At 37.5% G+C, this 27678-nt stretch overlaps 1 protein-coding gene across 2 annotated transcripts in view; it reads right to left on the bottom strand.

Annotated features, from left to right (window-relative positions):
* Positions 1 to 27678, bottom strand: part of LOC131069856 (DNA-directed RNA polymerase V subunit 1) — a 250483-nt gene that overhangs the window by 165982 nt on the left and 56823 nt on the right. For both annotated transcript variants that reach the window (XM_058005436.2, XM_058005437.2), the window contains 3 exons: positions 25744 to 25842; positions 853 to 972; positions 444 to 635 (listed from right to left, as the gene is read on the bottom strand). In XM_058005436.2, the coding sequence (XP_057861419.2) occupies positions 444 to 635; positions 853 to 972; positions 25744 to 25842 (411 nt within the window). The remainder of the gene's footprint in view (positions 1 to 443; positions 636 to 852; positions 973 to 25743; positions 25843 to 27678) is intronic.

Raw genomic sequence — 27678 nt, 5'->3', positions numbered from 1 at the left:
GTGACAATTTTTCTTCAAAATATCAATTAAGAATCACAGTCAGTCATTCAAGAAATATCAAATATACATAGAGTTTTCTTTTAGTTTGTGTATATCCACACTGTCAAAGACATCCCCACTATTTCTAGGTTTTAATTTTAAATTTTCTACATAAGAAAATAGAGCGTTTCCTTGACTCTTTATAAAAGGGAGTTTCCCTTTCTAATTTGAAGAAAGGTATCCCTAGATGCTATTCAGTTTTGTGTTGTACCAAATGTTACAAATTATAATGCTAACAAATCTCAATCTAACAATCTGCAAAACTCCAATGCACCTCTACATACATTAATACACTCGAAAGTCAATTTAAACCCTTTTAATTTTATAGCTTAGCATTTAAATGCATTGAAAATTTTACAAACAGGAAACCTCAAATAGCGAAAAGATTGAACAAGAATAATAACCTCGAAAGGAAGAAGGGTTCGAAAGGACTTATTCTCTGAACATAAACCAGAATATCTATCCACAAAATTCCAAAAGTTGGGTGGGATTTCTTTCTCTGTAGACAAATCTATTACTCTGAATGTTCCATTGTCAACAGGAACAATCTTCACCTTAATTTTAGGATATGCCTTTACAGATTTCTTGTCAGAATCCTGAATAAAATAATTCAAAATCCAATCAGATCACATAAATTTTCAGTGAAGTTTGTATTCCAAAATAACAATGAAGCTTACTAAAATACAATTTCAAATAAGACAATAAGCTAATAGAAATAGAAAACAATTAAAGTTGCAATTCCAAGAGTATTAAGTAACAAAGAGCAAATCACTAGGTTTAAATTAGCAGCTACATCCTTGGAATGAAAAATACCTCACAATATTTGCAATTTTCTTGTTCATTGTAGACCAAGCCTTCCATACATGAACTAACTTTTCTCTTTCCCAGCACAGCACTTTGATTGGTTTGGTGAGTACCTGGCTTTCCAGTTCCCTATAATGCATCGTCTGTTGTTAGAGATTACAAATTAACATCTGCTAGAAGGATCAAAATGCATATAAATTTCCTTTCAGGTTATTTCAGAAACTTTGGTCAAATTAGTACAAATTTTGCATCTAAAATAATAGTGAAACACCCTGAGGATGACAAAGGGATCCACTGTTCTCAAGAATGATACTGCTGTAGCATGTTGTACATGGCAAGTTGAAGAAGGAAAGTATGCAGCTCTCTTAAAATCCATATTGCTTCCTAAATAGCCTATTAATAGTTATGAAAATACTATATATTTAAATTTATAGGTATATCCATCACCACATATAGGTCTATCTAACAGTAATAGACATATTGGAATACAAAAACAATTGCACTTATCCTCAATTTTATTATATTTGTGTTTTAGTCATGTTCAAAAAGAAGAACAGAGGGTAGATGGTCAATATTATGTCACAAATGATAAGCTAGCAACTGACAGAGGCAACCCGTTATACTACAATTCCAGAAGTATAAACTGTTTCAGTATGGTGAACCATGTTCATACTATAAAATTCAAGTAAAACAAGTCAGCACTCACCTATGTCCTGAAACTCTCCCCCCTCTAACTCTCACCATGATCCTGCTGCAACATCCAACTGCATTTGCAGATTGTTGTGCATCTAATTGAAGCTAGGCATGTCTCTTGCAAAAGGCCATGGTCTCTATTACAGGCATTCGGTCTACCAATTTCAGAAAGTAGTCCCAATCACCAGAGACAATCTAATCCAATTTACACCACATTAGCTTGTAGGTTGTATTTCAAAAACCCAAGAAATTAGTTGTTTTGGAGTGTTTGTATTTTGTGATTTCTATTGGCAGGAAGATACAACTCAATAATCTGGCAATCGTTCTAGAGCTCATGTTACTAGAAAAATACAAGGAGACCCCAGGGTAGCTTTGCTAATTTAGCAATGTATATTTGGGGGCTTCTAATGGATAAGAGTCTTAGTTGAGAAAATTGGACAATTTCCTTAATGCTCCAAATCCTTACACACCTTATTTGTCAATTACTTGCGTTACCAAAGGACCATATCCACTCAAGTTGTTTGAACTAGATATTCGACAAAGATATGATTACTAGTGATGCCTAAACCCCCTTATATTCCCTGATATAATTCGCATTAAGAGAGAGAATCAGTGTGTTCCACACATTGGACCACCTCATTTCCATGGCCTTGTGCTGTAATTTGATTCTAAGGCCCTTGTGCTTATGATAGCTTAGGTGTCCAAATTCACAAATCTTCTCTGCCGACTTTTCAATATTAAGGGTAATTGTCAAAACCACTTGTCTCTTACAAATTACCTTTTTTTGTTGAAATTGAGCTTTGGACTCCTGCTTACTGTGAAGCAGAGGGCTTCTGTTTTGCTTTGAGTATTATGATGATTTTGTAACAAAAGAAATTAATAAAGTACAATAAGATTTAGAAGATTCATAATTGTTTTGCAATGATGTAGTGGTCGTGTTTGGATCTGGAGATGAGATATGTCTAGGAGATCGTCAATTGGAGAAGGTACTCCACCCATATCTTTCAGTGTTTGATTCTGCCAGAATCTCAAAACAAAATTATTCATAATGATTTGGATGGGCTAATGTGATGGGTTTTTCCCTTTTAAATTATGTTCTTCAAAATTCATTTAGCAAAATTTGTGGCTCTCAAGAATAATTTTTCTGATTGAAAATAAATCTGGCAGCTTTTACTGGAGATGCAGCCTGATTCTCAGGACATATTTAACTTTGCTTACATACAGGTTGATTCACTTAAGATGGACATATTCTGGATAGATAACCATGCTCATGGAAAATTCTACAAATGAAAAAAGTGGTCTTATGATGAAACAGTTTTCCCACTTAATTCCATCCATGTCCAAAATGGTACAAGCATAGAGATATTTCTCAAAAACTGTGCTGATGTAGATTCTTGCATACTTGTAACTCCCAATTTTATTGTCCTCTCAAAATTTGTTGAATATATCAGAAATATGTTATGTCTACAATATAGTGGTTAGATAAGTAAATAATCAATTAATATGTTAGCATGTTAATAAATATATGTTAGTAAATAAATAATTTCGTTAGCAGTTAGCTGTGCATGAATGGTTTCTTTAGGAAGTTATTTGGTTTGGGTGATTGCATAAAAAGTTGAAAAGTGAAAAATCCTTTATAAAAGCTATTGTATTCTACTGTAACCTACCCTCATGAGCAATACACTATTACTATATCACATGTTATTCAATGATATGCTTCTCTACAATATGGTTCAATCTTGCAATGTGTGCTTGCAAATTCAATATGGTCTCAGGGCAGATTCCTGTTATGATGTAGATGAAAGGATTTTAAATTTTTGAAGTAAGATTGCTAATGTGGTTTCAATGTATCTGCTAATGATGCTGCTTTGATGCACATTTATTAATGCCTTATAGATTGAATCATTTTCTTTTATCCAACATTCAAGGCAGTACAGGAATCAAACTCTGCTGAAGAAGCAAAGACCACTAAGAGGAAAAGTGAACTGAAATTCGCACAAGGGGAATCTTTTTGCAAAATAGTTTCCACCATAGCATACAATGCAAAAAAGAAAGGATTAAAACAGTTCACAGGAGATTCATCCAGATTCTATTTAACAAAAGTGATTTGCATTTGGTGGTATGCTCAGCTCTTGGATAATCACACCCAAGACAGTGTACATGTATTCCACGCTTTCTGGAATGAATGATTTGCATTGCCCAATAGTGGTTACCATTTGAAAGGAATACTGAATGTTTGATTTTCTAAAGAAAGGAAGTAATAGAAACCAGAAATTTTGTGCTGGGAACATTCAATCTCCAGTTTAGTGCCCACTAGGATAGCTCAGTGAATAGATGCAAAGTTTGCTTGCTTCCAATGGATGGTTATGACTCAACACGATGATTGCAATACATCGGGAGATTGGTATCGGATCAATCATTGGCCTCAAAATGCATGATCATGAGTTATTCGTGTTTGTTATGGTGCAGTTGGTGTAAATATTTGAGTTTAATGTTTTGGATGGAGACTAACTGAAATTCATTTGACATTCAGTGGACTCAAAATTAATACCATCAAGATTTATTTTCATTAACCCTGAAGTTGGTTCTCAAGTAGAGCAAAGGGCCTTGCGAAAATCTGCAGGCTGCAAGCAAGTAGTTTGCCCTATTCTTGCAAAGGTCACAGTCTTCATGGTTTGACATACGCAGTTTTGTTTTAGTTTCTGGAGTATAGTTTCCATTAAAGTTATTATTGTTTTGGTGTGTAGATAAATTAACATTTCTATGTGTTCACAAATGAGATTTTGTTTTGTAAATTAAATTAGAAGAGACGAGGTATATTAAATGAAGTGTTAGAAGGTGATCATTATCATAATATGAGCAATCTTGTGGAGAAACACATTCTAAGAGTGTATCATCGGTTGAAATCAATATCATCTTTTCTTCATTTAAATATAGCCACATGAAGTGTTTGTATTTTTTGGACATTATCCTATATGTATTGACCAATCTTTTAAAGGATCTCACGATGTATTTGGTGGATAAAATATAACAAGGTCATAGAAGAGGCTAGAGGATATAGGAGGTCGGAGGAATGTTTTCCATCTTGAGTTAGCTTCTTTCTCGGAAATGGTAGATTGTTTAAGATGCACCAACACATTCTTGGCAGTATTTCTGGACAGTGTAATCAATGAAAGAAGTGTTGTTATATATATATATATATATAACTCTATGTATGTATGTATGCATACACATTTATATATATATATATGAGTTGTGATTAGTGTATCTACAATTATTGTTTCTGTTCCTATTGTACATCAAAGGAGGGGTTTGATTCCCATGGCACCTAAGGAGGGATATTAACACTCCCATAGGAGGGTGCACTCTAAAAGAGATTTGTTCTCTCATTCTGTGCATAAGTTCGTTCTCTTGCATAATACAAACAATTTATATAGTTCAACAATCAGGACACTTATTGATGCAATTAGTTTGGTGTAAGCTTGATGAACAAGAGATTTGGTAGAGGCATTTCATCAAATTTTCAAATGGACTATTATATTCAGTCTATGCACTATTTCATCCTCTATTCAAATTGATGTAATATCAGAGTGAATGACGAAAATATAATAAATCTATAATATAAAAGTTAGATAAGTAAACTCTAATTTCATGATATGGCGTTCATGCCCTCCTTCTAGCGCCAAATCTGTTGATGCATGTTTTGTGACACTCGCCAACACAAGAATAAAATACCAAGTATTCTATCCTCTCTTGAACAAAGAAACTTCAAATGCTAAAATATGTAATCAAATAAGGTTACCCCAAGGTTTACATATGTTATATCTAGACAATGCAATGGATAAACTCAGTGAATGATGTGATTTTTCTGTTTACACAAGGGACTTAAGCTTTTCATTGGAATTGGAATACTAAACTGACTTAAACTTCAAATAAAAGACAAAAGGGATAAGGTTAGAGAAATCTAATATAAGAACCTAAGGACAATAATAATGATGGATAGTGCTTACATAGACAAATACCTTATGGAACTACCTTCTACTTAACCAGAGATAGCTCACAACGCCATAGAAACAGTGCAATCTTCTAAGGTAGTGAAATATTTTCATATTGCAAACATCCATCCAAATACCCAATGTTGGTGATGTTGATGTGTTTTTTACGACACCATGCAACACAAAATAAAATACTAAGTATTCTATCCTCTCTTGAACAAAGACCTCTCAAATGCTAAACTATGTGATCAAACGAGACAACTCCAAGGTTCCAACAGTCAAGTCTTGACTTTATACGTGGATAGACTCAGTATGTTGATGCGATTTGCTGGAATCACAAGAGGAATCACATTTTACTTGAACTCTGCTAGAACTTGAGATCTAATTGACTTGGAAAAGAAAAAAAGATAAAAGAAACAAGGGTTTAGAGATCCTGTACTAATCCTACGAATGCAAGAAATGACTATTGATTAGGTCCAACCAAACCAAGCTTTGCTTTGCCATGCAAGAACAACTACACAAAGAAGGTGCAATCTCCTAAGGATAAGCGAATAATTTTCATATCACTCATGCACACCAACATTATTGAACAATGAGCATACAATGATTGAAGTTAAGCTTTTAATCAAGTTCACTTTCACCACACACTACAATTTGCAATCAACAAACTCCAAGTGGTATGAACATAGGTTCACCATTCATCAACAATAATGTCTCTCATTCCTCTAATTAAGATCTAAGCTATGAGAAGTAGAGACCATGTAACAAGTTGAAATAGCACACCAAAATCCACCATAACTTCAATGAAGAAACTATGTTTATCAAAACAAGTCTTGGCAACAATCTCCTTACCTCCTACTCTACTGCTACTTTTTTCACTAACTATTATCTATTAACTTTACAAATGAGAGAGTTAAGCCTTATATAGAGGTCCCAATACAATTTAAAGGGTCTAATTGATTCCCAAATCAATGGCCAAGATTTGAAAATGAAACCTAATTAGGGTTTGTTACAACAAACTTTCTTGACCAATTAGACATTACATCATACAAGACACATGTCCTTTGATTTCTAACCAATGAGAAAATAGATTAGGTACATAGAATAATATTTGATGAATCACCATGTGTCACTTGTTCCCTCATTGGATGAATCAAGTTCAATGCATCTGAATGTCCTGATATGGCACAACTCGAATGGGTCAAATGATGAATAGGACGCCACCTTAGCTTGCCATGTAGATCATCACAATGTGTTTGTCACTGAGAAATATCTCTTGATACCCAACATTACTTAGCCATTTTTGTTGGCATTAGATTGTCATTGATGTCAATGGTGATGCAGAGATGATAAGTGTCACACAGAACAAGTGCATCTTGATAGAGAATATGCAAAGTGACAACTTCACACCCACTAGATAGAGATTAGATTGTCATTGATGCCAACAATTGATGTAATGCATGCGATAGAGATGTAGGATGTTGCACATCTCAGAGGAAGCAAAGGACAAAAGCAAGGTGTTGTATGATATTGTATAGTAATCCCACCATGTTATCCACATGCAACAAATCAACGTTTATCACCGCATGCATAGTCTAGGATCAAAGGGTGGTCGTTGTTGCACAAGTCAACATTTCGAGTTGACCAAGGTGGCTGGCTAAAAGAAGAGTAGATTTCACATCATGTTTATCACCACAGGCCCCCACTATCCCGCACCTAAGAAGATTGGAGGAAAAGGACCTCGCGGGGAAACAAAGTAAAGAGAAGGATAGGTTTCCCGCCATTCCGTGCAAAGAAAAACAAAAGACAAAAGACCCCACGAGGCAGTGAGGTGATATCCATAGTAACGCAACTGGGCATCCCACCATCCTGCAATCTAGAAGATGGATGCAAAATGATCTTGCGAGGTAATCAGTCGGAAGAAGTGTTTATTGCATGCAATAAATGGCGTGTTTTGTACCACCCCCCGCCAACCCACAGCGAGGAAAACAGAAGTGAACTAACCTAGCGGGGTAACACGAGCGTAGTAGTGTTAGGCACCTTACCATCCCGCGGCAAGAAAGACTAGACAAAAAAGGCACTGCGGGGTAATAATCACAGCATGGAAACAAGTGATCCCACCAGCCCGCAGGAAGGAAGGCTGATGAAAAATGGACTCGCGAGGTAATTAAGAGGGAGAAGGTGCGCAAACGCACCATACCGCAGGTGCTGATTGAGCGGTTGAAAACATGATTGATATTCTACCAATTGTCGACACAGAAGTGGTCCACATAGGCGTTTGACCAAGTTTGACCTGATGATATAAAAGGAGATGTGGAGGACGTGGCATGTACGGGACAAATCAGAGATTGTTGTAAAGATATGGTTGCTAAGCAAATGACAGCTAAGAGTTTCATTTCCAAGAATGAGTGTTGCATGCAAAGGTCACACCAGAACGCAGAGTTGGCTGGATGAAAATAGAAAGATAGAAAATCAAAAGGCAAAAATCAAGGCAAATTGTTTTTTTGATTTCGAGAAGTGTTTTTGAATTTTGCTTTGGAGGGAAAGTTTGTTTTGGAGGGAAAATTCTAAGAAGTAAAAGGATTGTGATCAATTTGAAGTATGTAGATGAAGTAATTACGAAGTGCTAAGTGTGTGTTGTTGAAGGCGAAATGGAGTGCGTTGTTGCAGACGAAAGAGAAGCAAGAAAACAGAGTGTAAGAAATACAGTGTGTAATTCACACTGTGTGGAGCAGAGTAAGAGATAAGTAGAGAGCAGAGTAAGAGATCAAAACAAAGATAAGAAAAGTTGGTGAAAAGACAAAATAAGGTGCAGATAGCTATTGCAAAGATCAGAAGAGAAAAGACAAAATAAGGTGCAGATAGCTATTGCAAAGATCAGAAGAGTTGGTGAAAGGACAAGATAAAGCGCAAAGAGCTATTGCAGAGATCAAAAAGCAGAAGACAAACCCTGCAAGCTAAAAAAGAGCAGATTTAGTTTCAGGTGTGGAAAACACAACGTATTACAAAACCTCATTTGTAACTAGGTACTCAACTTGTATCTGTAATTCTTCATTATTGTAATCGTCTGAGTGGATGCTTAGATCAGGGGTTGGTGCCCATAAACTTTGTAATCAGACTGTTTCCACTGTGAGGCTGGATTAGAGCAGTAGACTCTAGCAACATTTCTCACCAAGGTTTTTCCCATCTTGGATTTTCCTCGTATATCTTGTGTCGTGGGCTTGTCTTCTATGTGCGTGTGCAAATTAGTTTAATTTTGTTGCTCATAGTTGCTTGTCCTCGGTTATTAAAGCTTTGATCTTTTAGAAAGTTCAAGTTTTTGAGTAACCACTAATTCACCGCCCCCCCCCCCCCCCTCTCAGTGGTCCATTTGTGTTCCTTCAATTGGTATCAGAGCCCTAGGTTCCCTTTTAAAAAAGCTTTCTCCAACTTGGGTAGATTCTGTTTTGTGAACACAATGGCTAGGAACAGGTATTCCTCTACTAATGTACCAATGTTTGATGGTTCAAACTATGTCATTTGGAGCTCAAGAATGGAAGTCCATTTGTCTGCCTTAGGTTATGATGTATAGATGTCAGTTAAGAACGGTTATACTGTCCCTGCTATTCCTCCTACTGAACCTGATGCTAAAAGGAAATATGAGTGCAATTCTAAAGCCAAGAATGCCATTTTCGGCAGGTTGTCCATTACAAAGTCTCTAAAACTCAAGGATTGTAAGGTTGCAAAGGATATATGGGATGGGCTTAAGAAAATCTATGGAGAGGTACCTAGCACTACTGAATCAGATTGTGGAAGGAAGAAGAAAGTATCTAGCAAATATTCAAATGATGAAAGTGGATCAAATAGTTGTTGCACTAATGCTAAAAGGGAAACTCAACTACTTATGGCACAAGAGATCCAAAATGAGGAGAAAACATCAAGGTGTGATAGTGGATCTCAATCTAGGAATCTATATTTATTTGGCAGTGATGAAGAAGGTGAAGAGGATCTTGAAGCTGAAATTGACCTTGACGAAGAATTAGCATGTGCCTTAGAAGAATTAGATAATGTAAGAAAAGAATATGGAAAGTACAAGAAGTCAGTCACAAAGGAACAAAATCAATTGAGCAAAAGTCTTGAAGAAGCTAATCAGAATATTGCTGCTTTGACAACTCAGCTAGAAGAAGCCAAGAGGATGAGTAAAGCTATAAAATCAGAATTGGAAGCTAAAGAAAAGGAGTGTCAAAAGCTGGAACAAGAAGTTGTGAATCTTAGGAAAGAGCTTGAGAAGGGCAAGGTGTAATATCCCCACTTTGAAATAGAATTTAATAATAAATGATAATAATAAAATTAAAATATAAAATGATATAATTAAAGATGATTAATAAAAAATTAATTAAGTTAATGAAAAGTCAAAAGACATGAAAGGAAAAGTTGTGACTCCCTCAACAATGATATATAAAAGGGAGAAGAAAACCTCATTTGAGAGGGGGGATAATTTGGTAATGAGAAGTGCAGATCTAATTTAAATAATAAGTGCAGATCTGATTATGAGAGGTTGTGTCCCTTTCAAAGGGCAGAAATAATGAAGAGTTGCACTCTATCAAAGCGAATGGTGAAAGGGTGTGTCTCTTGCCAAAGGGCATACATGATGAAGAGGTGTGACCTCTCCCTCACATTGAGAGATATAAAGGAAAGGAATCAAAAGCATCTAGTAAGAGCACCATGGATCAGATCAGATCAGAACTGTTATTAAGTTACAAGCAGTAACATCCTTGTTCTTGGTGGTATGCATGGGGATGTGTTTAATAAGTATCCTTAATATATGAAGCCCAATAATGTTCTTATGCAAAATTAATAGTAATACTAATATGGACTGCAATATGTATGATAGTCATACTTAATTTCATATACGAATTCATAATACATAAGAAATATATGTACTTATAGTCTGAATCATGTTATTACTTTCCGTATTTGAGAAGATGGGATTGAGATGTTCCAAAGAGGGGCAGTCTAAATCCAAGCTATAGGTTAAGTCCCAAGATAGGGTGGGGATCAGCAACCAATAAGCCTTTAGGGTATAGACCCAAGATAGGTAAGGGCTTGGATCTGTAAACTTTGAGGGAACCTATTGTAGTTGGTCTTTAAGCGCTTTGGTAACATATGTAAACCCTTCTCCCTTAAAACTGAAGTAGTAGCAGGGTTTGATATTTATATTAAGAACTATGAATAATGAAATTAATCAGCTAATGAGGAAAATAGACAAGCACTTGTTAATAACTTATTGAATAAAATCTATCAATTTTAGTATATTTAAATAGATCAGGTAGGGGACATTACACAAGGATGATCTCAAGCTGAGGATGAAGTGTGAGAGCAGCACCAATGCACTAAATGACATGCTGAGTAAGCAGAAGAAAAACAAGGACTCTACGGGCATAGGATATGAGGTTGGACAACGCTCTTCCATTGTGGAGTCATCAAAAAGGGAAATCAACTTTGTATCTCCAAGCATGAATGGTCATGGGCAAACCTTCAAGGTTAGCAATGCTCCAAGAAAAAAAATAGACCTGAATACTACTACTAAAAGTATCAAGACACATTTTGCTACTCCAAAGAAGGAGAATATTGCTGCAAATGAACATCCCAAGATCAACAACAGAGGAAGAAGAAATAGAGCAAACAGGTGCACAAGATCTCCACCTATTTAGCAAAATCATTCTATAAGGTATAATCCCCCCTTCTCTAGTTATTGTTATTCATGCAAAGGTTATGGGCATAAGGCAAGTGAATGTAGAAAAAGGTCAAAGAACGGTCAAGTTGCATTCTCTGGAAATAGAAATGTAGTCTATCACAAATGTCATGCATATAGACATAAAATTTCAAATTGTAGACTTATGCATAGACCAACCCCAAGTTATGACAGCAAGAATGTTTTTGTTGTCCTAAGAAATATGAATGTGATTTGTTATAACTGCAATAAAGTTGGTCATAAGAGCCTTCAATGTAGAAAAAAAATACTTCAATCAAGTGGCAGTCCCTACACTTTCTCTTTCAACAACAATGTAAGAAATAACAACTATGGTCATCATGAAAGAGTAGGCAGAGCATATGTAAGACATGAATATGCATGGAACAAAAATAGAAGGGTCTTTGGTTTGTCAAGAAGTTCTTTTGTTCCATCAGCTGGTCTCAAAAATATGGATTCAAGAAGAAAACTCTATCAATCACACAAGAATTACTCCATCCCTCAACTGAATGCAAACACTATGTGTTTTGCATGTCATAGTTTTGGGCATAGAGCATAGTATTGCAGAAGCAATCAGATAAAATCATTCAGATACAACAAGAAGGTAGACACCCCCATCAAGCAAAACAAAGAGTCTATGAATGTCTAGAGAAGGAAACATAATCCAGGTGATGAGACAAGCAAGGATGGAACTATGAGCAAGCATTGTGCATTCCATGCACATGTGATATCCCCTCAAGCTTAAGGAGAAGCAGAACCTTAGAGGGAGCTAAACCTGATCATATCTTTTACCCCCAATTTCTGAGAAAGGACAAGTGTAAAGACAGTTCAAAGGAAAGGAACTTGTGACAGAAAAATTGATGAGAATAATAATTGTTTATGTATACTTCAGCTGATATAGAGTTTGTTAAAAATATTTATATATTTGTTGTAGTTGCTAGAGTTGCAAAAGTTGTTGTAGTTGCTAGAGTTGCTATAGTTAACTGTGAAATTGCATCTGGTAGCAGCTGCATATTTGATAAGTAAGGTTGATTACAGCTGCAAGTGCTGAAAAAAATAAACTGCAGACAGTTGTTAATGCAGAAATGGTGTATGTTTAGCAGATGCAGAACAATCATTGCAAACAAGAAAAGAAAATATATATTGAAGTTGAAAGGACTATGCTCATGGGAGAAATAGTGGCTTATATGTAACAATTGCTGATCTAATGTGTGCTGGCAAGAACACGGACGCACAAAAGAGAATAGACAGCATAGAGAAGAGGAGCTGAGAGTGCGTGTACAGCACAATGTGTAATGCACAAAGGACAGTCCAATAACGGTGCAGATTGGTCAAGGCAATGGAAGAAGAATTGCAGCAGATGTGGAATCAAACAATAAATGTATAATAAATCTGATCAAATGTTTGCAGTAGAGAAAAGGATGGAAATCAAGCCTGATAACAAAGACACAGTACAATGCTCATGAGGTAACTGAAAATGAAATGTGTGACAAAGCAGTAATTTAAACAAGGAGAGAATGGAAAGTGTTTGATTGAGGGAGAGCTTATAGCTTCAGATTTTACCTCCTTGAATAGGTTTGTGCGCTCCTAGGGAGATGGAGCATAAAGATTATTCTTTTTAGGGGGAGTCAATAGAGTCTGCAGAATGATAACTGATGCTGCAAATGTGTAGTGAACAGGGGAGAAGATATAAGTGATCTCTCCATGATAAAAATGAAAGTTATCAGATCTCCAAAGAGAAGAAAAGGCAGTTTGCATCCACAATTTTTTGGTGTGGTTCTCAAGTGAAGACTTTTGCTCAAAAAGGAGTCAGCAAAATGATAGCAGGTGTTGCAGATGCGGAGGTACAGAAGAATACGAAGTGTAGTTGATATTCACATTGTGTGATCTACCACAAGTACAGTGCAGTTGTCACAGGGGGAGTGACATGTGTTTCCAGCTGAGTGAAGAAGGTCAAAGGGGAGAAGATGAGCAAGGTTGGAAGTTGATTGGCCCGCCCTTTGCCATTGTTGTCAAAGGGGGATAAGTTGAGTGATGTTGACATCAATACCAAAGGGGGAGATTGTTGGCATTAGATTGTACTCAACTTGTATCTGTAATTCTTCATTATTGTAATCATCTGAGTGGATGCTCAGATCAAGGGTTGGTGCTCCTTTGGGTTGGTGCCCATAAACTTTTTAATCAGACTATTTCCACTATGAGCCTAGATTAGAGTACTAGACTCTAGCAGCATTTCTCATCAAGGTTTTTCCCATCTTGGGTTTTCCTCGTATATCTTGTGTTGCGAACTTTCCTTCTTGTGTGTGTGTAGATTAGTTTAATGTCGTTGCTCATAGTTGCTTGTCCTCAGTTATTAGAGCTTTGATCTTTTAGAAAGTTCAAGTTTTTGAGCAACCACTGATTCACCACTCCCCCCTCTCATTGGTCCAGTTGTGTTCCTTCACTTTTTACTGAATGTGATGGTGATTGGGGTAGATCATATTCCCAACTTGTATCATCTTAATATGATCAAGTCTTCTAACTTGATTAATTCTTCCAAAACTATCTTCTTTCTTGATCACGTTATACACAATTTCATCTCTTATCTTGGGAATCTTCTTCCTCATGTTGCATTTCGCCTTGAACATCCTACCTCCTAGTAGTTCTTGATCTTATAATGTGAACATGGGCTTGATGTATCATATGCTTGATGATATGTTGATCCTCACTTTGAGCCTCACTAGCAAAGGTTAATGACTAGGAACTACTGCACACCTAAAACTAAACCAAAATGCCTAACTAAGGCACCTAATCTAAGCAAAAAGTGGGGGTCCCCATTTGAAATGGGGCAATGTGTGAAAACGTCACAATAGGCGCAATCCAAATGAACATCCACAATCGAACTATTGCCAAAATGAGGTTCAAACTAATCATGCATTGCAATTTGCAATCAACAAACTACAAATGGTACGAACCAATGATTTCATCATATATCTCCACATTTTTCCACCGAAATCAATGAACTTTAACTAAAACTTGAGAAGTGGAAACCATGTAAAACGTTGAAACCCGTACAAAGATCCACCATACTTCAATGAAAATTATGTATTTATTCCAGCATATTCTTGGCAACAATTTCTAATCTTCTCTTCCTACTACTAATACTACTAACTTTTGTTCACTATTAACTATCAACTTCTATTAACCTTTAAAAATGAAAAGGAAAAGCCTTTTATATACTTTCAATAAAAAAAAAGAAGGGCCCAAATTGATTCTAAATCAATGGCCAAGATAATTCAATGAAACCCTAAGTGGAATTGGTTAAAACTACCACCTCCTTACATTTAATATCCTCCAATGAGGAAATTACAAACTTTCAATGTATATTCTTTTGAGGAAAAGGACCAATGAAAATTAACATAGCCCTAATAGCAAAATTTACAAGGAATAGATGATGACATTTCAATCGATGCCTCCACATGTCCTCTTGTTCTCCTTTAGATGAGTCAAGTTCAATGAATCTGGACATGTTGACCTTGATGTGTTTGATTGGTTGGAGATGAGCGAGCACCGCCTCAACTTGCACGTTTCTCGAGTTGTTCCTCTTTCTCGACATCTACCTCTTTGTTTCAACTCCACTTTCATATCATGATAAAGAAGTCTCTACATCTCTAACTTTGATTAACTCTTCTAAAACTTCAAAATGATTTCTTTGATCATCTCTTTTGCACTTCCATCTTCATCTTTGGAATCCTTCATGATGTTTTGCATTTCCATCTTCTTGAATATCTTGATGTTGTCTTCCATCAATCTTGTTGAGTCCTCCATCATAGAGAAATCCCCATTTTCCATTTTCTTGCAAATGTGGATCTTGTCTTTCCTTGCATTGTTGTCTTTCATTCTACTCCATCCATTTCTTTGCAATCATTCCTCAAATTCTTGATCTTCTTGTTGAGTTCTTTTCATCTTGCATGATTTGGACTTTGACTTCTTCATTTTTTGAACATCTTACTCCATTGTTCACCATTACTCCATATGCTTCCTTCATCTTACTTGTATCAATCCTAAAAAAGAAAACATCTTGAATCATGATTGTGAAAGGAACCCTATGTAAGTGCAATGCAAGAAGATGTAATGTCCCCACTTTAGCAGTTGACCAAGCATATGTGCATTAGCCTAGCTCTACATGGTCCCGAGCGCTAACGAAGGGTTTAAAGGGATCCTGGAGTGTTTTGGCCTAGTCATTTCCAGTTCAGGCCAAAACGGAGTTGATTTACTTAGTTTCAGGCATACTTACTATTTTTAGTAAGTCAACAGGACACAATGGAGGCTAGTTTTGGTTATTGGAATCGATACTCCTTGGCGAGAGCTTTCCGACGAGTTATCAGTCGCTCTATTCGGAGTCCAATTGCTAGTATATTTTAATGCCTGAAGTGTTATTAAAGTAACATTTAATTTAATTGTAAAATATTAAAGTGTTACTTTAATATTTATTTTATGGGGATGTGTGCAAATCAAAGGGGCATCCAAGGGAGACATAAGTGAATATTTTAATATGTTTTATATTGCACATGTTTTATCCCACATTGCTTAAGTGAGTTGGGTCGACCCTTGGAGAAAGAATAAAAGGAAGCTTTTGTGGCTTCATTTAGCATGTTGAATTTGAGAAGAAATTGATGTGTGAGTTGCAGATCCTTTCTTGGCATTAGAGGACGTCTATCCTCTCGTGTGACATTATAGACGTCATTCCCTTGGGGTTTGGCCTTTGGAATCCATTGCTTTCAGCTTCATTAACAGGCAGATTGGGTGCATTCTGGGTGCATTTCTAGCTACAAGAAGCAACACTATTTGGGTGTATTTCTAGCTACAGGCCGCAACACTATTCACGTGGTACTATTCACGTGGGCACTATTCATGTGGCACTATTCATGCAGCACTATTCATGTCATTGTAGCAGCAAGATTGGAAAACATTTGACGGAGCATTATTGCTGGAGTATTTAGTGAGTTGAAAAAATCTGCTATGTATTTGATTAATTCTGAAAATAATATCATATTAGTAGTAGTTCAATTTCCAGATGCATATTATTGTAGTTTCATTCTTGTTCATATTCTGTGATTTCAATTCCATGTAAAACAAACCAACATTTCATTTCCGGAGCCATAAGGGAATTTAAAACATTAAACGAAGAAATAAGGAGTTGGATGCAAACTGTTTGATAAAATTCCTAGCAGCAATTGGTATGGTTTTTGGGCATTCTGGGGTGTCCATTACAATGGTATCAAAGCTTGTTTTTCCTGTCATCCTGTGAGGGTTTCATGCGTCCAGCACATCAGTATTACTTGAGGAGAAACAGGTCAAACACAAACCTACAGAATTCACCAGAGATTGAAGAGGAGGGTAACCCTTTTTCAGCACTAGCCATGGGTGACAGAGATGGGGAAAGGGGAGAACCTAGCACTAGGGAGATGCTCAGTGATCTTGCTAGGGGTCAGAGGGAGCTCCAGGCTACGTTGCAGCAAATGGCTATAGCATTTACACAACATTTGACGAGAGCAGACCAAGGCAATAATGCCAACCGAGGTAATAATGGCAACCAAGGTAATAATACCAATCAGGGTAATAATGCTAATCAGGGAGGTGGACAGGGTAATGGAGGTAATGGAGACGCATCGATTAATAGGGGAACCAGGACATATGCTAGAGCAGGTTCTTCTACTACGAGACCACTCATGCCACAGTTTCCTCCGAGACAGAATGACCAGAATAATGTCGGTCCTACACAGCAAGAGATTCAAAATATGATTATGGATGATTGGAGGGACTCTAGCCCTGAGCTACAGGCTAGGATGACATTCAGGGAATATATGGATGTTAGACTCAAGAATATGCCCATGAGAGGAAACCGACAACAGAATTATGAGATGAGGAAGAAGTTGGGAAAGTTGTCTATTCCCTATTATGATGGTACAGGGAAGGCTTCAGCACAGACATGGGTCCAGAAATTAGATACTTATTTTCAGCTTAATCCCATGCTTGAGGAGGATGCAATTAAGTATGCTGCATTGCACTTGGATGGGAGTGCACACGAGTGGTGGCACTATGGTATGGTCACATTGGGCCATAATCAGAGACACATACGCAGAGTTCACTGAGAGGTTGATTGACAGGTTTGATACGAAGGATCCAGAACTCCATTTCAAGGAGTTAGCTCAGTTGAAACAGTGGGGTCCTATCGACAGTTACATCTCAGATTTCCAGAGACTATCAGTGTTGGTTACAGACATTTCGGAGAGGAGGTTGATTGTATTGTTTGTGGATGGATTGTTAGAGCCTCTTCGTGGTTGGGTGAAGGGACATGATCCCCTCACATTGCAGGATGCCATTCGGAAGGCGAGAGATCTTGCACCTTCCGCTTCTAGGAGTAAGTTCACTCCTAAGGATCCACACTTCAAGAAGGATAAGGATAATAAACCTCTACATAGGGATTCTCAGCCTCAAAAAAAGGAATCAAAGAGGTTAGACAATGAGACACTGAACGAGTTGAGGCGGAAAAAACTATGTTTTCAGTATAGGGAACCGTGGGATTTATCTCACAAGTGTCCTTTGAAGGCTAAGGCCAACTAGATGGAGTACTTCTCTGCTGAGGAGTCACAGTCAGAGGATGAGGAGCAGTAGTCAGAGTCTAATGGTGAGAGCAGTGCCATTGAGGAGGGTTCAGGGAATGAGAAGTCCCTAGATAGATTGACAAGTGCTCAAAAGGCAATTACTTTTAAGGTGTGTGGTACCATATAGGGACAGAAGGTGGTTGCTTTGCTAGACAATGGGGCCACACATAATTTCATAGATTCACAGTTAGTGGCTAGGAGAGGGTGGCAAACTGAAGAACATTTAGGATTCCGAGTCATGGTAGCTAGTGGTCACAAGTTATTATGCACACAGAAGATTACAAATCTTCGCATCAGATTGGGAGATGGTTATGAGCTCCAGGATGAGTTCTATGTTGTGGACATGGGTGATTATGACGTTATCTTAGGGATGACTTGGATGGCATCGTTGAGAGAATTTACTCTCAACATGGAGAGAGTAGAGATGAGGTTCTAGCATGAGGGCAGGACCGTGGTACTCAGAGGATTATCAGATGGCAGTTGTAGGGTAGTTTCTTTGAGGAGGATGGAGAGGTTGTTCAGACATGATCATGTTGAGTGGGCAGCAGAGTGCTTGATTATGCCAGCATCACCAGAACCACAAGTTAAGAGTCATCCACCTGATATGCAGGACATCCTTGATAGACATGCCAAGGTATTTAGCAGTATTCCACATGGCGTTCCTCCAGATAGGGGAATAGAGCATGTCATTGAATTAGAAGAGGGGGCTAAGCCCATTATGATCACACCCTATCGTCATCCTAAGAAACACAAGGATGAGATAGAGAAAGCCATCAAGGAGTTGTTGGAGATGGGGCACATTAGGTCAAGCAAAAGCCCTTTTGCTTCAGTAGTTGTTTTGGTTAAGAAGAAAGATGGAACAATGCGCATGTGCATTGACTACAGGGCCTTGAACAAGAAAACCATTAAGAACAGGTACCCCATTCCGAGGATAGATGAGCTGATAGATGAGCTACATGGGGCATGCATCTTCACAAAGATAGATTTGAGATCAGGGTATCATCAGATCAGTATGAGAGCAGAGGACATTGAGAAGACAGCTTTTCGATGTCACTATGGTCATTTCGAGTTTCTGGTTATGCCATTTGGGCTAACCAATGCTCCTGCTACTTTTCAGAGTTGCATGAACCAGGTGTTTAGGGGGCAATTGAGGAGATATGTTTTGATTTTCTTTGACGATATTTTGGTCTCTAGCAAATCATGGGGGGAGCATTTGCAGCATCTTGAGGAGGTACTATCTATTTTGGAGAAAGAGTCCCTGTATGCCAAGGAGTCTAAGTGTGAGTTCGGGATGACAGAGCTTTTGTACCTTGGTCATATTATCAGTGCAAAGGGAGTTCGGGTGGACCCTGAAAAGATTAGAGATATTGTTGATTGGCCCACGCCTACGAACCTTACTCAGCTTAAGGGGTTCTTTGGCTTATGTGGTTTTTATAGGAGGTTTGTTAAGGGGTTTTCTCAGACAGCTGCTCCCTTGACAGATCTTACTAAGAAGGGGGCCTTCATGTGGACAGAGGCAGCACAGAGGTGTTTTGAGCATTTCAAGCAGGTGATGTCTTCATGTCCAGTTCTAGCTCTACCAGACTTCACGAAGCCTTTTGAGCTTCATTGTGATGCATCAAGTGATGGGATTGGAGCAGTATTGATGCAGGAGAAGCCCCCCATCGCTTTTGCTTCCGAGGTGTGGAGAGGAGCTATTCTATTTATGATCGTGAGATGTTGGCCATCATGCATGCCTTGGCCGAATTCCGATCCTACTTGGTTGGAGGGAAGTTTGTGATCAAGACAGATCACAACAGCATAAAGTATTTCATGAGCCAGCGAGACTTGAATGACAGGCAACAGAAGTGGGTCACTAAATTGCAAGCTTATGACTTTGACATTGAGTTTGTCAAAGGGAAGAAGAATGTAGCAGCTGATGCCTTATCCAGAAGACCTCACATTTGTGCTCTTGCAGAGATTACAGGAGATTGGAGGGATAAGATTATAGCAGAGTATGTCGGAGATACTTGGGCTTCAGGTTTGATTTCAGGTACTATACGGGATGATCGCTATGAGGTGATAGATGAATTGATCAAATTTCAGGACAGAGTTTATTTGATTCCGTCATCACAGTTGAAAGAGGCGATACTGAGGGTATTTCATGATGCGCCTACAGCTAGGCATCCAGGGGTCTTCAAGACCTACAGGTAGATCCGAGAATAGTTCTCATGGAGAGGGCTCAAGGATGATGTTCAGAGGTATGTCAGGGGGTGTGTAGTTTGTCAGCGGAATAAGGGAGATCACACATTCCCTGCAGGGTTGCTACAACCCTTGCCCATTCCGGACAGGAAATGGGAAAGTATTTCAATGGACTTTATCACTGGGTTACCACGAGTGCAAGGGAGAGATTGCATCTATGTGGTGGTAGACCGCTTAACGAAGTTCGCTCACTTCTTTGCTATTCCGTCCACTTACACAGCAGCACAAGTGGCAGATCTTTTCTTCAAAGATATATTCAAGTTACATGGGCTGCCTAGATTCATTGTCAGTGATTGAGATAGTAAATCTATGAGTATTTTCTGGCAAGAGTTGTTTAGGTTGTGTGGCACAGATCTTACACCCAACACTAGTTATCATCTACAAACAGATGGGCAGACAGAGATTGTGAATAAATGGGTGGAGGGATATTTGAGGAACTATGTGACTACACAGCAGAGGGCTTGGGTTAGATGGTTGCATATGGGAGAGTACTGTTACAATACTACATATCATATGTCCATCAGGATGACACCCTTCATGGCACTTTATGGTTATGAAGCACCAAGCTTCATGGATTTGGTTTTGGGAGACAAGAGGGTACCCAAAGCCAAAGACTTATTGCAGGATAGTCAGGATATCCTGAGAGCGCTCAAGGAGAACATACAGCAGGCTCAGAATCAGCAGAAGTTGTATGTTGATCAGCACAGGGTAGACCGCAGTTTTGAGGTAGGGGATATGGTGTACTTGAGGCTACAACCATATAGGCAGTCATCGCTCAAGAGGAGCGGAGCAAAGAAGCTGAAGCCTAGATTTTATGGTCCCTATAGGGTGATTCGCAGAGTGGGCGAAGTCGCCTATGAGCTTGACCTTCCAGAGCGCAGTCAGGTACACAATGTATTTCATGTGTCTAGGCTTAAGAAAGCTATTGGTCAGAGTGTAGTACCTTTTGCAGATTTACCCCCTTTGGATGAGGAGGGGAAGCTCATGTTAGTACCTGAGGCTATTCTGGACACCAGAGAGAGGAAACTCAGAAACAGGATAGTGAAGGAGTATCTGGTCAGATGGAGAGACCTGCCGGAGGAAGATGCTACATGGGAGAATGAGCAGGTGATACAGCAGGCTGGACTGAGATTGCTTGAGGACAAGCAATTTCAAGGGGGGCGGACTGTAATGTCCCCACTTTAGCAGTTGACCAAGCATATGTGCATTAGCCTAGCTCTACATGGTCCCGAGGGCTAATGAAGGGTTTAAAGGGATCCTGGAGTGTTTTGGCCTAGTCATTTCCAGTTCAGGTCAAAACGGAGTTGATTTACTTAGTTTCAGGCATACTTACTATTTTTAGTAAGTCAACAGGACACAACGGAGGCTAGTTTTGGTGATTGGATTCGATACTCCTTGGCGAGAGCTTTCCGACGAGTTATCAGTCGCTCTATTCGGAGTCCGATTGCTAGTATATTTTAATGCCTTAAGTGTTATTAAAGTAACATTTAATTTAATTGTAAAATATTAAAGTGTTACTTTAATATTTATTTTATGGGGATGTGTGCAAATCAAAGGGGCATCCAAGGGAGACATAAGTGAATATTTTAATATGTTTTATATTGCACATGTTTTATCCCATATTGCTTATGTGAGTTGGGTCGACCCTTGGAGAAAGAATAAAAGGAAGCTTTTGTGGCTTCATTTAGCATGTTGAATTTGAGAAGAAATTGATGTGTGAGTTGCAGATCCTTTCTTGGCATTAGAGGACGTCTATCCTCTCGTGTGACATTCTAGACGTCATTCCCTTGGGGTTTGGCCTTTGGAATCCATTGCTTTCAGCTTCATTAACAAGTAGATTGGGTGCATTCTGGGTGCATTTCCAGCTATAGGCAGCAACACTATTTGGGTGTATTTCCAGCTACAAGCCGCAACACTATTCACACGGGCACTATTCGCGTGGTACTATTCACGTGGGCACTATTCATGCGGCACTATTCACGCAGCACTATTCATGTCATTGTAGCAGCAAGATTGGAAAACATTTGATGGAGCATTATTGCTGGAGTATTTAGTGAGTTGAAAAAATCTGCTGTGTATTTGATTAATTCTGAAAATAATATCATATCAGCAGTAGTTCAATTTCCAGTTGCATATTATTGTAGTTTCATTCTTGTTCATATGCTGTGATTTCAATTCCATGTAAAACAAACCAACATTTCATTTCCGGAGCCATAAGGGAATTTAAAACATTAAACGGAGAAATAAGGAGTTGGATGCAAACTGTTTGATAAAATTCCTAGCAGCAGTTGGTATGGTTTTTGGGCATTCCGGGGTGTCCATTACAGAAGATTATAATAAAATGAGAATTCAAGATGTCACATTATTAATTCATGCTTGAAGAACTCTAAAACAACTTTCATGTCAATTACTCTTCAAAATGTTGTGAAATACATTGTAACCTTAAGCAATAAATTGACTTGGATTTTGTGAAATATCATAAAAAAATGGTTCATCAAATGCTTCACAAACCCTTTGTTTCCACTTTTTGCACCAAATTTCCAGAAAATCAGACCATAATGACTTCTGATTTCACCGTCAATGATCTAAAAATGACACTCTCAGACTTGGAAATTTTGGAAATGGGGTTAGATCTGGAAAATGTTAGAGTTAGTGAGGAAATCCCCTCAGATCTGCTTGTGAATGGCTGATTTTCTTTCATAAATTGCCTCCTTCAATTGCTTTTGATATTAACTCCTCCTTTCTCTTGTATCACTTGCTTGGGTCTGATTTCTTTTGCACAAAATCACCTTTCTGCTGGAGTTTGCACCCTCTGCTCTGCCTTGAATTCGCACTTAATCCTGCTCCTCATTCACTGATTAGAATCTTGAATCTACTCCTAATTTGATCTGCTGTAATATGCTTGTGTTCTGCTCTTTATTTGTTTTGGAATGAACTGAAGGATCTTCCTATCTCACCCTTATAGGCACTCAAAGGATATTGTTACTTCTTGCAAAGGATCAGCCAAGCAACTTCTTCACACGTTTTGCATTAATTTAGATTTCATTTCCCTTGCAAGTCGGCTTCCTCACTTTGTTACACATTTGATTCATTGCCAAATCCACCTTCAAGTCGGCCCTATTGTTGATTTCACACGTTTTACTCTATATTAAGTCAGCCATTTAATGGTTCGCATTTATCTAGGCAAGATCTCTATTTATCCAAGGATAGATGGGCACAATTCTTGTGTATTCCTAGACTGCTGAGCGCATACTCAAGGTGGAGAAGGACTAGAGGTCGCAAATTTTATGTGTGCAAGGACTGGTGGGCACATTCTCACCTTATGTAGGGACTATAGGACGGGATTTCATAGGAATCAAGGACTAGTGGGCACAATTTGAGGGTGTTCAAGGACTTTGTGAGCTGAAATCCAAGGTTGAACAAGGAATTTGTGGTGCAATTTCAAGTTAGACAACGACAAGTGAGCAATTTTGAGGGTGAACATAGAATTTCAAGCAAACTTGAGGCATTGACAAGGATTTTTTATAAAATGCCAAGGGAAATTCGATCTTGATAGGGATTTTCCATGTTTCATCCTTGAATTTCTCATTCTAGGGAGTTCCATACTTCAACTTAGGATTTTAAATCTCAACTTAGGAATTCCTCATTTTAATCATGGATTTTACATTTCAATTCTAGGTTTCCACATTTCAAACATGGATTTTTGTGTGGAAAATCGACCTCGTGGATTTTTCTCAAGTGTAATGCAACCCAAACGTGGATTGTGAAGGGGAAAATCAATTTAGTCTTTGATTTAAAATGAGATCTCAATTTATCCAAGAATTTTGAAGTTGTTCTTAAAATCTTCCCTTATTTTGCTTCTTGTCAACGTCGGACATGCAACCTTGACAAGGATTTCATCATCTCAAATTTCATCATCTCAACTTTTCCTTAACAATTTTCTTCTCGACTCTGCAATGATTTTGGCAAGCAAATTTCCCTCATGATTTTGCACTCTATCCTTCATCTTGAAGATCTTATTCGTGGACTTTAGACTTAGTGAAATTCCTAACTTGATCTATCCATTTCCAAGGACAAACTTTGCACTCTTACTCAAATTTATCATATTTTCCTTTGCGCTTTATCAACATTGCATCCTTAAGGTGACCCTAGGCAGGACCTATGCATTTTCACTAAGATTTGACACTTTGACAAGGAATCATGCAATTCACACCCTTACCCAAGACAAACCTTTCACTTCACACATTGCATGTATTGATCATTGATTTTGGGACTGCAAAGGGTTTACAACTTTACAAACATTCCAAAATCTAAGAAACTAGTAGATCAAAACCATTGCCAAGTTAGGCAACACAACTAAGCAAAACAACTAAACTAACAAGTGGCAAAAAAAAGAAGGGTCCCCATTTGCAATGGGGCGTGTGTGCTTACAACACAACAGGTTGCAGCTTTGTATGTGAATTTGCAGTTACTTCCGAGTTGTGTATTGTTGTTTGTCAAAGTTATTATTCATTTCAAATTCTTGTGTGCATTCACTTATTGGTTTTTAGTTTCAGCTTCTGCATAGGTGTTCTGTTAAACTCAATTGCTTGAAGTTGAGTTAAGTCATAAAACCAATAAAATCTCATCTATGAGAACGAAAAATTTCAGGTCTTGTAATCATCCCTGAGGCAAAATAACAAGGCAGGAATTTATTTTATTGCAAAATCTCAAAGAATATTGTGTATAGTAATGTTAACTCAATTTTTTGTCTAGTGTTTGATGTCTATGGTTACCATTAGTTTTTTAAAGAGCATCCTCTTATAATTTGTAGCAAAGTTTTACCTTGCATATAATTCTATTACCAAGATCTGAATGACTCTACAACTGTAATAATTTATATATGACACAAATTCTGTATATGATACTCTCCTCTAATTAATCAGAATGGATGCATACATGAATGACTTCTCAATCTTGCTTCCACAATCAATTTCTCCTCAAAAATAAACCCAAGGCATCTCCGTATAACCTGTAGAAAAATTACAACGGTCAAGATCTCCATATAGATCCAATTGAGGCATCTTTATCATGACCCAACAATCAGTTGTGTTCTTTTATTGGAAAAAAGGTATCAGGTGAAGGGATCACTTCACCATTCAAAAACGGTCAAGGCATTTGATAAACAACTATTCATCAACCTAATAGTAAAAGAACTAATAATGTCTAGCCTTTGTTTTTAACTCGGTATTGATGGTCTCTAGAGTTGCGAAATTTTTTGAATTTCTCATTTTCAGGCCAACTCAGGTTTAATCATTGATTGTTAAAAGACAAGTAAGAAGGTCAAGTGTTCCCTTAGAACTTCTAAAAATAGAAGTAAAAATTTGGAGCAAGATACACTATGAGAAAACATATAAAATAAATCAATGATGAATGGATTTTAAAAGGAAGTCAAACATAAAAGTAAGATGTAAGAGATGGTCATTTTGAATATGTTGCAGTTCTCTGTACACAAACAAAGAATCTTTTGTCAAAAAATGAAACAAGTTATATACCAACAAAGAAAAATTTCCTGCACCGTTTAATGAATTAAGCTGAGAAATTATGCATGCACCTTTGCAAGCTTCAAATTCTTTGAATTTTGTTTCTCAAAATTCTTGATTTTAGAAGAATTACGCAGACTTGCTGGAATTAAAGAGCATAACAATGGATCCTGCAAAGGAAAACGTTGGAATGTTAAATGCAATTCTGTATAGTCTATTCAGTTAGCAACTCATACAAGATGTGTAAAATAATAGCCAGTCTAAAATGTTTTCAATTTTGTTCACTGAACAGATCCCATGACAATAAACTCATAGCTTAAAACATGGCTAATCAAATTAGAACTGTATCGTACTAAAGTACACTTGCAGATTTCTTCTCACATAATTAGCTTCAACTTTTCGTAAAAACGTAGATACAATATTTGATGGACAATACCCAGTCTAAAAGATTTTCAATTAATTTTATTGACTTAAACCCATCACAATATGTTGGAAGTTGTCATTGATGTCAAAGGTTTGAATACATACTGTCGTTAATGTCGAAGTTTATGAGCATGATTGTTGGAATACATTGTAGTTGTCATTGATGTCAAAAGAGTATGGATGAAATCGTTGCCATCATTGTCATTTATGTCAAGGTGCATAAGCAAGTCTAATGGCAAGATTGATGCATATGGGTGTAATTATTTGAGAGATTATTATCATGGGTTCAAACTGGACAACACCTACATTTATTGCTATCAAATAAATGCAGATAGTTGCTCATGAGAAAAACATGTAAAGACATTGGCACAACATTTGTTCAATAGAGATGTGAATCGAGCTGCCTTCCTTATCTTGTATGACTTTTGTCAAGGGAAATCTGGTCATGTAAAACTACGAGCATAAGACAGGGTTTAATATTTTATTGTGCTTCAATGGTTGCAATCATGTTTTAAAAGTTGATTGCATCTACCATGATATATAAAGAACCCCTCTGTGGTTGCAATCATGTTTTAAAAATTGATTACTTCTCCTTGAGTGTACCAAAAAATTTCAATCAAGTTCCTAAGAGTGATGCAATGATCAATAGTACATTTCTTTGTTTAAAACCTACCTCCTTTTTGCTCTGGTCCCTCTTTTTCTACCCAATTGCTGATTTTGCATTCTATCATGCTCCTAAATTATTTTCTAGAATGGGGTTGACTCTAATAGTGTGGTAATTAGATAGGCTGTTGTTATCTTCCCTTTTGTAGCGAGGAATGACAACACTAATCATCCACTCGTCCAAGAAGCCATCTTGGGTGATACCATTGAAAATCTTTTAATGTGTGCTGCAAGTGTCTCCACTCCCCAGATTAAATAATTTCAGCATGCAGCCCATATATGTCTTGTGCTTTACCACGTAATAGACCCTTTATAACTTGTTTGATATTTTCCACAAAGAAAAGATAAGTCGATGTGTCGATTAGGGGAGAGGCGTCTTTATCTTGGACCACTTATAGAGAAGCTTCACATATTCTAACCATTGGGCATTTGTGATATGAAGTATGCTGCCCTATTTTGCCTTTTTTTCTTTTTTTCTTTTTGAAAGTGTTTGCAATGGTTTTATAATGACAAGAAAACCACAAATTATAGAAATATTTGCAGCTAACTAATAACTCAAAAAAGTGACAATATTCAGAAAAACAAAGAGCTGAAAAATTTAGATTTATATTATCAAAATATACAAAATTTCTCAAAACTATGAAAAACGCAGATCATTTAATGGCATTACATATGTAATTCCAACATACCCACAAAATGCAGCAATAAAATAGCTGGTGTTGTTCATAAAATATGCAATTTGGCTCACTAAAAATGGACGCCACACCCTAGGTTCACCTTCTTTGGTTAAACTGAAGTTATCATTGTATTTTTCAGACTTGGGCAACCCAAAACAACAAGATAGACTCTTCAAACCCTAGCTAATGAAGTCACTGGAAACCCAACGTCCCTCTACACGTGCGGTCAGCACTAGCAATGGT

The sequence above is a fragment of the Cryptomeria japonica genome, chromosome 6 (assembly GCF_030272615.1).
Source record: "Cryptomeria japonica chromosome 6, Sugi_1.0, whole genome shotgun sequence".
Lineage (NCBI taxonomy): Eukaryota > Viridiplantae > Streptophyta > Pinopsida > Cupressales > Cupressaceae > Cryptomeria > Cryptomeria japonica.
This window is presented reverse-complemented; position numbering and strand designations above follow the sequence as displayed.